This window comes from Astatotilapia calliptera, chromosome 3, assembly GCF_964374335.1.
Source record: "Astatotilapia calliptera chromosome 3, fAstCal68.1, whole genome shotgun sequence".
Classification (NCBI taxonomy): domain Eukaryota; kingdom Metazoa; phylum Chordata; class Actinopteri; order Cichliformes; family Cichlidae; genus Astatotilapia; species Astatotilapia calliptera.
The window spans coordinates 51,395,987-51,414,420 of NC_137424.1; the positions used below are offsets into that span (position 1 = coordinate 51,395,987).

The window sequence follows — 18,434 nt, forward strand, 5'->3', positions numbered from 1 at the left end:
GATGGAAGCATCTGGTTTAATGCCCAATGCATCTGTGGTCTTGCTCAATTTGGCATGCAGACTGGAGCCAGGGATCAAACCACCAACCTTCCGATCAGTAGATGCGCTGCTCTCCCTCCTGACAGCCACCCCGTTAATCCATCCATCCATTTATTTGTCAGGGACAATGCACACAAACTAAGCTCATATGACCTGATTTAACTACTAGTTAATTTCGTGTTAAATTAATGGCCTAAATCTTGCAGCTTTGCTACATGTCATCTTTTCTCAAGTTCCTATCTGAGTCAGGAATCATGTCAAAACATGTCAGCATTTTCTTTCACCTAAATACCGGAGAAGTCCCACAAACCCTGGATTCTTTTCTCCCCCAGCCACTTTCCCTGTTTCCATTCTTTCATCTCCTCTCCCTCCTCCCCACTGCGGCCTTCGGTTAAAAACAAATGTTTGACTAATGTGAAGCGCAGATGAAAGGGTGAGTCGAGATGAAAGGGCTTTGTCATAAAGTCGTGTTTACGCTGTCAAAATCATCAAACGTGATGTCAGGCTCTCTTGTAATTATCATTTTAATTTCCTTACGTATTCTCCTTCTGCCACGTAACTCCAGCCTTTGCCTCGCTGAGTCGGTGGGTATTTCCTGTTGTTCTGTCGTCTCATCTCTATGAGTTTTAGACATTTACCAGATTGCTGACAGAGTATGACAGAGTATTTATAGAGACGTATATAAAAATGAAATTGGGTATGACAGAGCGAGATAACCTTGATCTGTGCGGAGAGACTGAGCAAAAGGTAGGTTAACACAGAGACAGACAGACTCATGCCTGCATCCACACCAATGGCTTTCTAATTAAATTAAACTAACATTCATGTTTGGACTGTGGGAGGAAACCAGAGCACCCAGACCCAACCGAAGCTGCCAAATTACAGACCTGAACCCAAACCGAGGCTTTACTTCTTTGGCTCTTTTTGCTCTACAGTGCATATTAGTCTTCTTCATTATTACAAAATCATAGAGAAAAAGAGCTCTATGTCTCGATACTGAGACCTCCCATATTTCGCTTGATAAAGGGAAACCTGTACGTGGAAAGCAGCAGTAAGACCGGAGCACAGCACAGATAAGCCATCAACTGTATGAAAGGCGGGTCTGAGGGGGAGGTGGTTGCAAAGCTGTCTGCAGAGTAAGTGGGGGAGGCTATATGGGATGAGCTGAGCCACCCGCTGAGCAGCAGAATCTAAATTAAAGTGTTTTAAAAGCAAAAAACACCAAATTTTGCCTTCACCAGCTTGGTTGTTAACCCTGACGTGGAATGAGAGGTTTACGTGTAACTGAAGACACAGCGTGTTCACTGGGTAACAACTAGTCATGTACCATTCATTAGTCACCGAGTATACTTTGGATAATTGTGCTTTTAGACTCTATTAATGAACGTTCCCCATCTTTTTGCAACCAGAGAAGTCGCCCCCTGCTGGGCATGAAAAAGAATGCAGGCTCACTTTTTAGACCAGGCAGACATTTTTACGTTGTGACACTGGTTTATCCAGACTTTGAAGACACAGTACATTTTATCTGTAAACTCACATTTTTTTACCAAAATACTTTGTTACTGCTGCACATTTATTAAATGATTTTTCCTCTTAAATTCACACAGATACATATTCTTCGTACAGGAATCACTCAAAATAGCTTAAGTGAGATGCAACAAAGAAAGTCAAGCAGTTTGACTCTATAAATACTGATCGCTTCTGTTTCGCACCAGTTAAGATTCATGCTATGTGTAGTTCACTGGCGCCCCCTAAACGGGTTTTTTGGTATTGAAGTTCTAAAGATTTGGTGCTTCCATTTACAGTTGCACACATCAAAATGGTCGAATAAAACTAACATTTTAAATGCTTCTTCCGGGTTCATGTAATTGTTATCATGGCTGGCAAATGTAATATAAACATAGGCGCATGTACACCTGCATGTACAGAGGAGCTTCCTATTCCATCAGTCGCTGTAAATAAACTGTTTGATCTTTGTCCGCTTCCCATTAAAGACGCTGCTTTTCACACAAGTAAACACACAAATCTTGCTAACACATTAGCTGGACAGGAAGCAGGGACGGGAAACTCTGGGAAGAACAGGAAATAATGATCCAAAAGTTGAAGAATGTCCTCCTGCATGCTCCGTGGCTGCCCACCACTGAGGGAAGCCAAAACACACTCACACACACACACACACACACACACACACACTGTAGCTGAAATTAACAAAAGGTCTCTGAAAACAGGAAGTACTATAGAAGAGACATTTCCAGGTCGGGCCAACAAAACATCCCCAAACTTCACTTCCAGAAATATATTGGAAAAATCATCACTCGCTTAAAAACACCCCAAAATATGTAAAGAGACAAAAATACTCCGAGGCGACAACACTTTGAAAAGGAGGGCAGAGGGCTGGCAAGCGTAGAAACTGAAAACTATTCTTATCAGAGAACACAGACGCTTAAAAAAGTCTCTTATGTTTCATTTATGTAGGAAAATGTGTGAATGAGATGTTCATTTCATTTTTTAAGAGATACAGCAACGCAGCAGAGGAAATGATGTTCCTATAGATGTATGAAGCTAACCTTTTATGCAAAACATATTTATGAGTTAGAAAAGAGCTTCAAAATGTCTACTGAAAGCCATCAAAGTCCAGTAAGACAGGTGTACAGAGGCGCAGGTAATTTCCACAGTGGAAGGTGGAACAGGTGGTATTTACAGACTGTTCATAAAAGACAGACATAGTGGAGCCAATGCAGATGTGCTTTAAACATGGATTCTTTTGAATGGCCAGCAGGGGGCGACTCCCCTAGCTGCACAGAGACTTCAGGTTGTACGGAAGTCTGGGAAAATTACTGGCTTCATTCTTGATTTATAATCTCTGTAAAAATGTTTCTAGTGAGTTTATGATCCAAATCGCTCATTACAACATGGAGCTCACTTTGAAAATTATTTTCACATTTATGTAAAATAGATTATAAAGCAAACTGTTTCCATATGGATAGCTAGCGTTGTTATTTACACTGGCATTTCCCTCCTTTGACATATCAAAAGAAGTATATGTCAGTCATATCGAATTCACATGAAGAACTCCCCTATATAATATGTAGCAAATGATCATATCTACATAAGCATGTCTTCATGTATGCTAGTGTGATTTTTATTATAAAGTGTGGCCAATTCTGCGGCTGTTTTGGGGTAATTAAGGACAAAAATGCTCTTTACTGCCCTGTCCTTCATAAAATGATGTTCAAATTTATGTTTTTTTGCTTTTCTGTTAAAAGAAGCATTTTTAAGACAGTGGTTGTCTTAATTAAGAGAAAATACAGCAGCAGTTAACAATAGTGTGGGTCTCTTTCACCCTCAGCTGGCTTGTTAAAGGAGCCATAAAGCATCACTCCTGAAAATAAAAGCTAAAATGGACCCAAACACACTCCCCTTTTCTTACCCTCCACTGAACTGCTGGGCAGGCCAGTAAAATCCTGCGGTTTGCCAGATTTAGCCTGTGGGCCTTCCTTTGGCCTGCTCCTCTTTCAGCAACAGGACAATGTAGTAAGTCTGATCTGAATGTGTTTTATTTAAAGAATAAACAATGGTGCTAAGAATGGCGAGAAACAGATAGAAAACAGACTAAATGCAACATCTCTGTAGCAGCCGACAGGCACGAGAGTGAAGTCCTTACTGTAAATGCAATGGAAAGCTGTCAGACACAATACGCCCTTTTGTAAATCATACACAAGCCTCTATTTCAAAGCTTTCCAAGCAGAGTTTAGCAAAAAAGAAAAAAAGAAGTAGTGCAAAAAAAAGTTGCACAAAAGTACTATTATCAAAATCATCATCTCTCCTCGCCAACTCCACATTTCCTTCCACTGAATTTACATCTCATAATTAAATCCACAGTGTGTACATTTTCCCCACAGGCCCCATCGGCTGAAAAGACCATTTATTCAGAGGCCACTACTGTACAGGGGACCCCCGGTGAGTGACTTCCTGATGTTTCCACAGGCAAACGTGTTGAGCACATAATAATCCACAATATTACTCCCCATGTAAGGCCGGTTAGACCATTTGAGCTTTAATGGAGCTTAGAATAACAGAACGAGTGTGCAGGATAATTTCGCACCTTTATTAAACACATACACATGTGCATACAGATGTAAAAACATAGCAGTGCTTTAGTTTGGTGGGGAAAAAAAGAAATGAAATGTAAATTAAACGTAGTCTTGCCAAATTTTTACAAAACAAGATGATTGGTTGAAAGATTCCCTTTAGGTTGCCAAGCAAAAAGACAAAACGGGCACAAGCTTCCAGAAGAGGGCGCTGTTCAGGCCTTGTCAGACTATGAGCTTGTAAAGCGCTGATAGGGCTGTGGCTTTATCAACCTGAAACATTTCCTGTGCTTGATGAGGCCCTCATCTTTTTTTGTATGGAGGAAAAGACACAAACTTCAGAAACTATTCAGCTGTCATTCTCAGCCTGTACAGCTTCTTATAAGTACTGCTCATTTTTACAACGTGTCGTTTTCAATGCAAACGACACATACAGTTCGTATACCTCTTTGCAACTGACTGATCTCTAGGCCCATGTGAATGGGGCTACAGCAGCTACTTACAACCATTAGCAGTACTTATTTTTTCCAAAATGACCAGTAGTTACCAAGTAGTTGCCAGCAAGTCTCGAGGTCTGTGTAACTGGGACATAAGCAAGCTAGCTAACCACAGGATTAGCACAATAGCTTCTTATCCAAATATAGTAAATTCTAGCTTCTAAAAACTAACATGTTGTGACCAAAACACTAACATGGAGGATTCAAAATGTGTCCAAAAGTCATTATGTAACGTTGCAGTGGCTACGTCCATGCTTTTGCACTACCTGTAACTCGGGTGGATAAAAACATGTTATAAGCTACTTGCGGTTGCTCCCTTGCTACAAGGGGTCACCACAGCTAGCAGCTCGGCATGTTTCATTTGGCATGCTTTTATACCGAATGACTTTCCTGACGCAACCCCAAAGTGGATTTGTGTCTCCAGCTAGAATAAACCAATAATTGTGCAAACCACTGCACCACCAGAGGCACCAATGGACAAAAAGATGCTAAAATGCCAAATGTGCCACACAAAAAAATAAATAAATAAATGGTAGGCCTTTATATACCTTGGTGACCAGCCGAAGCAACATCTATGTGCAGGAAAACACTGCTGTTCTGCTCTTTTTCTTTTTTTTTTATAATGAAAGCACACAAAAAAATGGGTGTTGAGTTAACTGAAACTGTAAACTTATGAACTGTGAACTAATCTTCCACATTTTGCAGTTTCAAGTATTCATACAAACACTGTAATGCTACTAAATTAGTCTGATCTGAAACTAATGGCAAAAGAGGGACTTTCTGTTCAGCTAGCCACTTTTTGGCATCACCGAGTCCAAGCCAAAAATATCTGTCCCACCAAACCACAGCATGTCACGCTTTTTACACATTCCCACTAAAGATGTAGTAAGGAACACGAACGTCCATCCATTTACATCTCTGCACCAACAGCCCCTATGTGTTACTAAAAGAGGTGGTAATGAGTTTTGGCTTTTGACTAAGGGCCCTTTTCCACTGTTAAAAGTATACAAGCAGAGCCAAGTGTGCAAATGTGAGCATTTCATCATCCCTGGCCAGCCAGTATGTGTGTGTGTGCAGTACTTTCAGAGGGTTCCTTGTTCCTGTACAGTAATGACTAAAACCAGACTGGCAGGCGGGTGACGTGACTGGCACAGCGTCAGGGTCAAAGTGCAACACAGTCCCACCTAATACAGAGGCTGTGATTGGTCATTAGTGTCAGTAACGTGTCAATCACAGGGGGTTTAATTTATGTGTGGGCGACCAAAATAAGAGCACTCCAGCCAAAAAAACAAATAATACCTCTTTATGGGCACAGACAGAGAAACACGCAGGCTAATGGCACAGAAATGCTGATTCATACAGAGGAGCTTGCACAGATTGAAGGAGGTTATAATACTGAATGTCATCTTTACAAGGCTATGCTGTTTTATGAGTTTTAAGATGAGATGCGCCCACATTTTTAACCACCTGAGCTCCAAACAGTCAGAGAAGAGGGTGAGGGGGGAAATCTTTAACGTTAACTTTAATTAAAGTTCATTCAGTTAGTTAATTCATCCATTTTCTAACCAAAGGCTCCCTATTTCTTGGCCACAGTTTCAGCTGTTCTGGGACATAAAAGTGTTCCCACCAATTAGGAGACCAGCTCTAATAGAGGGTGCAGACTGCATGATACAACTGCAGTGGAGGATGGCCATTGTTAACGACGATTTATAATTCTAACTCATACAAAAACAGAGGTGGACATAAGTTTAGGTGGAACTTTTTTTTTCTTTTAGCTGCTGTACATAATTTGCAGAGAAATCCTTCTTAAAGACTCCATGCACTTTGGTTTAATTTGCCATTCTTCACTAATGTATAGTCTATCTCTCAGATATAAAACGGTGAGCTTTTCTGACTATAATTGCTTCCTCAGGCATGGTGACCATTGTAACAGCAAAAATCATGTGCATTCTGAGCACAGACCGCTTTTAGAGGAAGATCATTTCCTCCACCTGCCAATTGCTGCATATTATGCCGTCACCCACACTGTAAACATTATCCTTTCATCTTCCTGCGTTTATCCAGGTCCAACATGCAACAGTCCAACAGATGCCAAGATTAATCTCCAGCCCTTCTGACGGGAGGCCAAGGTGTTTCCCCAAATCAGCCAAGAGATAATGACCTGAAACACCTCACCCATGAAGCACCCTAGTCAGATGCGTGAATCACCCCCAACGGGCTCCTTTCGATGTGGAGGAATACAAGCTTGACTCTGAGCCCCTACCAAATGGCCAATCTCCACATCCTGCCTCTAAGTTCTCATTGCCACAACTTTTATCTGCAATCTCAGTCTTTCAATGATAAATCAAGGGTGGGAACGTAGATGAAATGCTTGCTTTCAGGCTCAGATCTCTTTCTGTCACCAGACTAGACCGATCTGTCCAGTCTCACTCACAATCCACACTGAGCTTGCAGACATACTGTTCATGCAAATTTCATAACAAATAAGAGTAGGATCTGAGCTTTAGATAGAAGGATTACTTCATAGGTTTTGTTCAGTTTAATGACATCTTCCTGTGCAAATTTTCCAAGTGTACATTTACTGTTGCAACTTAGTGGATGAAGGCTGAAATCTAACACATGTTTATATATAATAGTTTCTTTTTTTGCAGGGAGAGAAAAGAAAAAGCTTTCCCTGTTTCCATACGCTTTGTTGTTTTTATCAACTTTTCTCTCACACTGGCGTTGATTTTTCCATACTACCTAACTTACTTAAGATGTAAATCCAAGATATTAGTGGTGTTACAACTACTGCTTTGTCTCCTTGGACAGCTTCAGACAGCTGTTTGGCAGCAACGCGCCTTGTTCTGGCCTTGAAACCAGACCAGCCGTCCAGCACCTCGGGGTTTTCTGCTCCTGTTTCTGCAGCAGGCGGATTAATTCTGTTAGGCATGCACACAACAGTATTTACACCCACATGCGTACTACACTGTACATCATATTCAGCAGGCTCAGGCTGACAGATTGACCAGTGGACAGACAGAAATGTCTTTAGGAATGCAACTGGCGATGAGAACTCTCCCAGTGAAACCCACAGTGGGTGCTGGTGTCTGGTATGTGTTGCATGTCTGACTGCTGGGGCTTTCCCAAAGCTGTGTGAGAGCCGACATGTGTCCACACATATGCTAAACACTCAACACTAACAGTCTGATCGGTTACATAGATATGCTGTAGATGTACTGCCAAGTTAGCAGCTTCAGACTTTCTGGATATTTACAGCTTAAATTTAAAACTTTTTAAGATGTTATGGAAAAACATGCAGCTCGTTTCTTCATTTATTTGGCAAAATGTCCGATTTTTGTTGTTTTAATGCAATTCTCAGAGCTCTGGTTGATATTATTAGCTGCTTAATTGGTCTGAGCAGCAATTTAAGATGAAACATATAGGTTTAAGTCTATACAAATAGCCCTTAACCCTTTCCCCTATAAAGATGAGCTCCCCTGTACTCTTAAAGACGAGTTCTGAACCCTCAGTATATCAATAAAGATGTGCTTTGATGACTATTTGAACAGTTTCCAAGGGTTTTCCAAGGATAGCTGCATAGGCAGGGACCACTCTCACTAACCACTAATTCACACCCGGTCATTTTGTTGTAAAAGCAGGCCTGAAATATGAGAGAGACTACTCACATCGGTAGAGAGAAACAAGGGTTATTCAAAGTAGGCTCAGAGTCAATCAAGCCAACAAAAGTACCAGAATAAATATCCCCAAATCAAATCGCTGATAAGACTGTGACGTGTCCTCACATGGGTCAGAAGTATTAAAGTTAAAAAGGTTTCAAATGAACGTATTCTTAATGACATTTCCAATACAAATGGTAGTATGACTATTACTAATCTGTCAAAATATTTTAGAGTATCAGGCCAGCCATTAACTCAACTCCAGTTACTCATTCTGTGTGCTCTGAACTAATTGCTTGTTATAGAAACAGGTACGGCCTCCCCGAACGACCCCGTAACAGAGCGCCCATTGTTGAAACACTTTATTACACTGATCAACCAGTATTTTGCTGCTGGGAGTCAACTGTACTTTAACAAATTTTACTTGCTGACATCACTTGCGAACTCATTTTCATTACCTGTTTTTTGGTTTGTTTTATTTTTTCCCCCAGTTATGACATGCCAACTGTTGGACAACTTAGGATGGCTGGACAGAAACCGCGACGCCCTTCAGCATTCAAGAAATAAGTCTGGTCTCAAGGAAAGTGACGCCAAGTATAGGTAAGGTTGGTCCTGAATCAGCAGCAATGGGAAGCATTAACACAGGTTATCCCGAATTTTGTTGGCAATCGCAGAGCAGAGAATTATGCTGAGCTTGTGGATAACACAATGAAAACATATCAGCTCAGGAGTGCCAGAATGACACTGAAGACGCACTTACCTCAAGTGTTTTTCCACCAAATCTTGAAGATGTTAGCAGGCAGGACAGATTTGATGTAAGATAGAAAAGTGATGGAGAACTGATATCAGGGAGATTTTGATCCGGGCGTGATTGCGGACTACTGTTGGTTCTTGAGAAAGACAGATGGCTGTGCAGCACAAGCACAAAAGCAAGCATCTAAAAACAGTTGCGAGCACGCTGATCCCTGGTGTGTTTTCAGAATGAACAGATTAAAACTATTTTTGTTAGAAATAATTACAATTCAAATGTAATTACAGTTAAAATTCCTGTCATTGCGTCGATTTATTATACTGATATTCAAAACTGTCAAAACGTCAGTGATAACAAAAACCTGACACGCAAATTCAATTAGATTTCATATCTGAACTCACTGTAAAAGAACTTGATAAATAGCTGAAGTTCACAGTTCAATCAAAGCAGCAATCGGTTGAGTTCAGCTCCTGACAATTTAAATGCCAGAGCTCAGATCTGCTGCTCTTTTCCCCCAGCACTTTTTTAATCCACATTAAGATGCCAACTGGAGTTCAGTTGACGGGCTGAAACTGTTCCCGTCATTAGCTCCAGCTCCAAAGCCAAAACACAAATGATGTTTTTTTGCCCTTTGTGTGTCTGTGTGTTTTTGTGCACAAATTTCTACCCTTTTACTATGTCTCAATAAGGTGCATCCTTGTGTTAATCAATACAGCGTGTTTACACTGCATATTACTCCTAAACAGACCTTTCAAGCTGCTGAGGAGTGTGCACCACTTCAACTTGCAGTTACACTTCTGTGAAGGTGCATGTCAAGCTACAGTGTAGGGTCCAGAGCTGCGCTGGAGCCTGCGCCTTAGACTACACACAACCTCAAACATCCCATGAATCAAACATTAAAGTTCTGAGGAGAAACAATGCGTAGCTGTTTTTAGCAGGAAGCTCTGACAAGCACGCTAGTTGCAAAGTACCTAAATGATAAACAGAAATTTATCTGCTATAGAGCAAGATTGTTCTTTCTGGAAAGGACCATAAACGGTGCTTAAAGAGAGTTGACGTCAGAGTTACAACCATGAAGTGAATGCAAAAGTCCAAGTCAGAGCAAGTGTCAGTTAAAATCTTCTGGATGTGTGCACAGTCCTGTGAGTTTTTGAATAACGGCAATTATGACTTTTAAATAAAGCACTAAGGATATACAACTGCTGGTGTAGATGTCAACAAACGCACACACAAGCAGAGTCACCTATACTCCGCCCTCACTGCTCATCGGTTTCCTTTCAGACACCCTTAAAGTCAAAGGTGACTTCCCGTGAAAAACATCTTAAGTGTGAGAACGCGCCTTTTAGGTGCCGATGAACCGGGGAAAAGGACGGCGACTTCCTCCCTCACCTTCCTTCCCAATGCTGAGAATCAAACTAAACACAATATTAGGGGTCAACAAGTCAAAGAAGACGAATGAGCCAACGTTCACTGAAGCCACGAAATTACTTGTTGATGAAGTTTATGTACGAGTGCCGTTTATTTAACTATTATGGTTGTTTTTTTTAAACTATTATTATTTTTTGAAATCTGCAATCTCAGCTTGGGAGCTTGACATGCCTCAAAATAAAAGCAGAGAGGCTGACGGGAATGATGCTGTGAATAGGCCGAATGCTGAATGGCTGAAAAATAAAAGAGAAAGGAAGCGACAACTTTGTTCACCGTGAAGAAAAAGAAGCCGAAAAACAAAAACGAACACAAAGAAGGGCCTCGAAGGGCAATGACAGTGGCTGAAGAGGACGTATTAAATGTTTTTAAGCTCGAGTTTCACATCATCTCATTTCTAAGACGAAGAACATTAGCCCCTGCTGCAGAGACCAAACTAAAGGCCCGGCAATATCATAAGCGTGAACCGCATTACTCCTTTGACACTGCCCCCTGGTGATAGTACACTGTTACAGCATGCACACAGCAGTCTGCAAAGCACGTGAATGTGCATTGTACAAGGTTAAAATATCAATACTACAATCTAAATATCAGGAGAACAAATCAATATGCTTTCAGATGTGTGGCTACATGTTGGTGACCTTTTCCTGGATTCTGGCTCCACTGACAGGTGAGAGGTAGGAATTTCAAACATGATACTGATAACCAGGAAAATACTCAATACTCAAAACCATTTTCCGAGAAGACACAAACCAGGGGGTTAGAGGTTCAGGGTTGTATCAGGAAGGACACGCAGTATAAAACGAGCCAAATGAAACATGTGGTACCTGCTGTAATGACCCTTTGTAAATTAACCGCAGCCGAAGCACACTATCTTAACGATACTATAATGTGGCTATCGGGTAACTGATAATAGTTAACCAGTCACAACATTTTGCAACTCCTCCCTGAGCCTGCTTCAGCCACAGCTTTCTTCCTTTTAAAAGGGAGTTTTTCCTTCCCACCGTCTCCAAGTGCTGCTCATAGGGGACAGTCTGACTGTTGGGGGTTTCTCTCTAATATTGTAGGGTCTTTACCTTAAAGGTGAAGTGTACTGACTTCAAAAATATGCACTGACCAGGTTAAGAGTTGTGGTAACTGTTCAGTACTTTAATGATGTTGACATAAACTAGTTAAATCAATTAGTATCTGAGTCTTGATTTATTTTGACAAACTTTACTCAGTAATGACCCTTCAGGTCACCTCCTTGTTGCCAACTGGTGCCTTTTCCTTCCCCTTTCGAGCTTTCTTCCCCAGAAAAGGAGCACCGGGTAAAAAAAATTGACAGTGCTGCTCTGTAACCGATCTCCTGCACTCGTTGGTTTCCCACTGCTCAGCAGCTGCAAACACATGAAGCCCTCGCTCTCAGAACAAAGTAAGAGCCTTTCTGTTTCTTCTGACTTTCTCTCTCAGCACAATCTCACATGTAAATACAGCCAAGAATCACAGCAAAGTCATTATCTTTACCAAAACTGCAGGGGGACTTTGTTGGACGATGTTGCAGTAATAACCTCATTCGTGAGCCCGTTCGCCGAGGTTCTTTGTTAGAGGTAATTACACATTATAATATTATCTCAGCTTGTTCTTGTTCAGTTCCTCTCACCGTTGCAAACTTTTATTTAAATAAATGAACTAAATAAATAAATGAACTCTCACGAATGCTGGTATAGCTGCTTCTGCAGCAGCGCCGAATCCGAGTCTGTGTGAGAGGTATGCGTAGCTTCTGATTTTGTCAAATGACATCTCCACCCACAGCTCTGTCTGCTAACCCTAGCATGAACCTCTCGTGGATCTGTGTAGTTCTCACAGCGTTTACCTCCTGACTGTGAGCTTCAGTATCCTGTAGGATCCCTTAATGAGAATCAGGGCTTCTTGTCTGCTGCCGTAGAGGGGGGATCCGTTTATGTTAATGAGTTCATCACCAACTTTCAGCTTCTTGCAGTGGGCAGCCTTCCCTCCGTCCTCGATCTGCAGACAAAGACACGATTTGGTTGAGATGAAAGAGGACACTTGGAAGGCAAACAGAAGGACATTCAAGAAAAAAAGAAATCATTCTAATAATAAAAAAAGTCACTCAAAGACACATCAGCGCTGCCAGAACGACTCCTTTAAAGCCCATTTTGAAGACATTTTTTGTTAAACTGTCTTTGTCCCCCTGGCAACTTCACCCTAAACAGCATCTCCAAAAACAGCCTGAACCAAACATCCCACAGAAACCCATCACATTCCCCTGTAATAGACTCTGTGTGTGTGTTTGGCACAGAGGTGACTGCGGGTCACACAGTGGTGAAGGCTGTGCCGTTAATGCATTGCTGGGATGTTTCAGGGTGTTTTTTAGGCTGCAGAGAAGTGAGACATTGACGATTGTGCGGTGCAGTGTGGTGAGAGGTTTCAGTTCAGCCATAAATCTCACACACACACACACACACACACACACACACACACACACACACACACACGAAGAGGAAAAAGCATGAAAGAAATAAAAGACAGGAACACACAGACGGACGGGGCAAATGACCTGCTTACTGAGCGGACCACCGGCAGGAAGACAGTCAGGCCAACAATGACAGAAAAATCAGGACGGATCTTTTTTTGTCATTTATTTTGCTGCGGTTTTATTCCCACATTTAGAGAAGTACTGGAACAACATGCTCATGCATCCAAAGAACAAATATGCATGTCACTGCAAATGCACTATAACGCTTCTGCTGGCACCTCGTTTCAGTAGTACTAACACTTCCACATAGGTAGTGTGTCATCAGTGACAGTAGCTCATTGGAAAAGCAGGATGGAAAATGCGCGCTGTTTACCTACACTTAAAAATGCTGCAGCCTGATGGCATCAATAAAACAGTTGTTTCCTCGATCATCAGAAACATTACTGTAAATTCTCTTCAAACATCAAAAAGTATCAAACCATCAAGTTGTCAGAACTTTTCCATCACAAAGTACTTGATCGCGTCTCATGACATCCGTACTACAAACCACATGAGAATGTCTGCTTATTGGCTAGCTGTGAACAAAGAAAATGCAGGAAGTCATTGGTTGATTATATGGTTTACTGCTGCAGTGTGTGTACTCTCCAGGTCTGCAGTACTCTGTGGCATCCCCGATGCAACGCATACCTGCTACTCTGCTCAGACCTGCGACGTACACCTGGTAGTTTAGTCGAGGCTGGACCATGTTCTCTCTATAAACGAACCGCCTTAGAGTTTAGATTCGAAACTTGACAGAGTCCGTGCAGTCGCCGTTGCATCCACACCTGCATGCCTCACAGAAACCGCTGCATTAGAGGGGGAGGAAGTCTTTTAGTGACCAACCATCATGTACAATCCAACGCGCCAGAACAGAATCAGTGGACAAGCTTAAGTGGACAAGCTTTATTTTGAAAGTTCGAACGCTTATCTCATCTTGCATTTTCTCAACCGGATAACTTGTTGGCCAATCTGGTTTGTCATATTTTAGTCCTGCTTATACAACAAAATGACTGGGTGTGCCTCAGAAGTTAGTGAGGGTGGTCTCTGCCTATGCAGCTACACTTGGAAAACCCTTGGAAACTATTCTAAAGGTCATTAAACCACATCTTTATTGACATATGCTGAGGTGTCAAAAACCATTGTTACAGGTGACGCACAGGCGAGGTCGTCAAGTTTTGGGTTGTGTGTTAATCGGTCAACTCAAACACTTTGTCATCTTTTATAAGTATGTTGGCACTGTCATGCATTTTTTCTCTCACTGCCTCTCGAGCTAAAACAGTTTCAAAAATGTACCTTTTTGCAAAAAAACAACAACAAACAAACCAATAAGCACAAGTGAGGGTGGCAACAGATTTCTGTTCACAAACCACTGTCTTAATTTAAATGTGTTTAAACTAAAGACACTGATACTGGGTAATCTGGGAACACAAAACTTTGTTTCAGAGATAAGTGATAAAATGCTGTTGGTATGTATCTAATAATAATCATTAGATACATACATCCCGGGCCGCCCCCCACCCCCAAATTTCACAACCCTCAAATAGTGACTGAAATCCTTTTTCTCCTTTGGCTTTGTCAGAGGTCACCAGGCAGCTAGAAGCTGGTTTTATTATCCATCACTTTCAGTTATCAACCCCAGGTGAATTCCACTATTAACCCAGAATAAATGCTCTTTAAAGATGTCTCTGGGGCAAACGTAAAGGAATATATTCCAGGGTGGAAACGGAGAGCAGACCTGCCCCTTCTTTTATTAATCATTCATTCATTCACTTTTTTGCTTTTACTGCTTCAGAAAAAAAAAAAATCAAAGGAATGCGTGTCATGGAAACACAGGTCTGATTTCACGGTTTCAGGATTTTACAGACACGCAGCGGGGGACTCGGCCCTGCGAGCCAACTCAAACATAAAGTGAGATCTTTCACATATTAACTCATTCTTTCTGCCGAGCTCTCCTGGGTCTGATGCTGTCATCGACTTCAAAGGTTAAATATTTTCATCCAAACATGAAAAACTTTAAGCAGTTAGTCACATTTGAAAGGGACACTTTTATCACAACTTTGGGTTTTGGTAGCACTCTGTTTCTGTGCTGTTTTAAAACTATTTTAAGAGTCCAATTTAAGAATGATGACTTAGTGACTTAGGGTAAGTCATCAGGTCTTTCTAATATGCATTGGCCTGTGTCCATTTATCATACCTGAGAGGAGCAATGCCAGAAAACTGTTTTCTATCAACATCCCTAATTATAGCAAACAGATGACAAAAAACACCTCTCTGGAAAACCCTGCTGGAGCATCTATTAACAGTTGTTGTGGAAGGACCTAAAACAGTAACATCAATGGTGATGAGGGTGGGGTCAGGTCGGCAGATTGAGGTGTTACTCTCTTAAGTCATCATTTTTTCAGGTAAGTGTTATATAGGGTTTTCCAGGTTGGCTGTCAAATTATACTGTGAAAATGTCTTAAGACACTCCTTACTGTTTTGTATTTGCTTCCAAGGACTTGGTCTCAAGCAACAGTGCTCAAGCCTTTTGGCATTGGCTGCCTTTTTTTCACTCACTTTCAGTCCTTTCCTTGTACCTGACCAGGAATAATTTTATGACTTATTATTTAACTATTAATCATTCAAGGATAACAAAGGGCACCTAACTCAAGAGATGAACCTGTTTAATTCTGCACATAACAGTTAACTTCACAGGAAACCAATTTTAAACTGTATCTTTAGGCATTTTATTATTAGCAGCCTGTCACAAAAACATCAACAGATTGTGACCCATCCTGTAATACCATGCTGAAACTATCTGATTAGTTGCCAAACACACTGCCAGTGCATTAAAGAAACATAACTGGAAAGAAAAACACTGTGAAACATTATCCTCCCCAGAGCCAGGACCTCAACATTACTGAAGCTGTTTGGGATCATCTAAAGCAGTAATTTTCAAACTGTGGTAGGTGTACCACTAGTGGTACTTGAACTCTCTCTGGTGGTGTGCAGGAAGTCTCCATTTTTTAAAGATTAAATAATATACCATTGTGGAGGTATGCAAAGACTACACAAGAGCTTTGAGTCCTCTATGAAGAGCAGCCTTTGCTTATCGCCAGCTGTCGTGGCCACTACGGAGTGCTTGCGGGCTCGTTTCCCTGGGCCTTGAAACTGCAAAGGCAGCACGGCGCTGTTAAGTTGTCACCGTGCTGAGATCCTAGCCACCATCGATGAGTCAGAGGCCCCCAGGAGAATCGGTGGGGGTGCGGGAGATGCCATCAGTAAGTCGGGAACTATCGCCTGGATGCCGAAACTCCTGGTAGCCAGGAGAATCCGATCCGCTTCTTCTGCGAGTGAGCGGTAATCCTTTGCGGCCAGCAACGGGGAGTTGGGTGGGTCATAAGTGTGGTACTTCAAGAGCCATATTTTATGAGGTGGTACTCATTGTGAAAAGTTTGAGAACCACTGATCTAAACGTTGCTAACATCCAAAGAAAAGGTTTGACTGTCCTTTAAGAAACCTGGAGAACTATTGTTGAAGACTACTTAAAGTTACAAGAACGCTGCCTAAGAGAGTCTGGGCTGTGTTGAAGAACAAAGGTATTATTGACTTATTAATAATGACTTTCAAACTGGATAGAAATCTACAAACTCTGCTTGTGCCTTGTTACCTGTATTTCCATGTACGTTTCAATAAATCCATCCATTCCACTTATCCTTCTCAGGGTGGCGGGGGGTGCAGGAGCCTATCCCAGCTGTCATAGGGCGAGTGGCGGGGTACACCCTGAACAGGTCGCCAGTCTGTCACAGGGCCAACACACAGGGACAGACAACCATTTGCGCTCCCGCATTCACACCTATGGGCAATTTAGATTTTTCAATTAACCTTTCCCCACAAAGTGCATGTCTTTGGACTGTGGGAGGAAGCCGGAGTACCCGGGGAAACCCACGCAAACACAGGGAGAACATGCAAACTCCTCACAGAAAGACCAAAGGAAGGGCAAATGATAAACTGACTGGTTCTTATACATCACGTTTCTACTCAGCGTGAGCACTCAAAGCACTTTACACAACATGTCTCAATTAGCCATTCAAACACATTCACGGAAGCATTTTTTTCTATTCACGCACATTTACACTCTGATGGATGCAAGAACTTGGACTTCAGTATCTTGCACTAGGATACTTTGGCACGCAGACTAGAGAAGCCAAAGATGGAGCCACCAACCTTGTGATCAACAGATGACGTACTCTACCTCCCGACCTATAACCACTGAAACTTTTCTTCAGTCCCCAAAAAGCAAACAAACCCTGTGGCACCACTGACAGCTAAAGACGGATGGTTAGTGAAACTGGGTTAGATCATTTATACTAGCCTAACCCTATAAAACTAGGGTTACAGGAAAGTAAGGCACAGGGAAGCTGTAGGATGAATGTTAAACTGTTCTCATTAAAAGCATGTTGAGCATCCCTGACAGACAGGGATAAATATCATTAAATGAAAGGAAGACAGGATTTTGATCTGGATTATTTACAGTGAAAAACTAATCCAGACTGCAGGTACAGAGTGACTCTTACCTAGTCTAACATTTTAAAAACATCTGAGCCCTGGGCTGTTAAAAACTCAAGTGTGTTACGCTTGAACCGTGCTAATAAAAAGCTGATTATGAAACATAAATAGTTTATAGAGTTTATGCCACAGCAAAGCACCACTGTAAACAAAAAAATAAAGAGCACAATTAATTAATAAGCGGCTAAAACCACAATAACAGCTTCAGGACATCATTTTGAAGCTGAAGTTTACCTTTGACCCCTACACAGAGGTGAGAACACCAAACATTTTCACAGGGAGCGGTGAAATGTAATGTACATCACACTGAACTGTGTCTACTGAAGCCACTTCCACACACACATTACTGTAAAATACAGAACACACACATGCACGCACACAGACACACGTATGCAAAAAGGCCGCCAGGCTGTGTTGAACCCATGTGACACAGTACTTATGTTCACTTGTTTCTAATGAGTTTTTCATTATGAAAACAAACCAGGGGCAGAAATGGCTGCAGTGCTGGGATGTTTAACGTTGCTTACAATGAGGATCACTGTTATACACACACACACACACACACACACACACACACACACACACACACACACACACACACACACACACACACACACACAGAGTCCAAAGCACAACACGCATGGTTTAGGAACTCAAATACACAGCAATAATATGACCCCTAATTATCCAGCAATGTAATAAATGCTGGACTCTAATGAAATAAACAGTGCTGGTGGAAGATTAAAACACACTCTGGTCGACGCTTGGCTCTGCTAAAACTATCAGTGTGCCGTTAAGCTTCAGGAGTAATCTGTCATTTTCCCATGGATGAAAGAGGAGCGGAGGAATGTAATGAGGAAGGGGGAAACGTAGGATGGGAATATGATGAAGAAGAAGACAAGATTT

The 18,434-nt window shown here is 41.7% G+C and overlaps 1 protein-coding gene and 1 long non-coding RNA gene across 2 annotated transcripts in view; one reads left to right on the forward strand and one right to left on the reverse strand.

Moving 5' to 3' along the window:
• The window catches only part of shroom4 (shroom family member 4), a 100,418-nt gene that overhangs the window by 52,445 nt on the left and 29,539 nt on the right, over positions 1–18,434 (reverse strand). The window contains exon 2 of the mRNA XM_026162598.2: positions 12,318–12,469. Within this exon, the coding sequence (XP_026018383.2) occupies positions 12,318–12,469 (152 nt within the window). The remainder of the gene's footprint in view (positions 1–12,317; positions 12,470–18,434) is intronic.
• Positions 1–18,434, forward strand: part of LOC145421563 (uncharacterized) — a 37,597-nt gene that overhangs the window by 17,459 nt on the left and 1,704 nt on the right. The window contains exon 3 of the long non-coding RNA XR_013902950.1: positions 8,778–8,886. This is a non-coding gene — a long non-coding RNA (uncharacterized LOC145421563). The remainder of the gene's footprint in view (positions 1–8,777; positions 8,887–18,434) is intronic.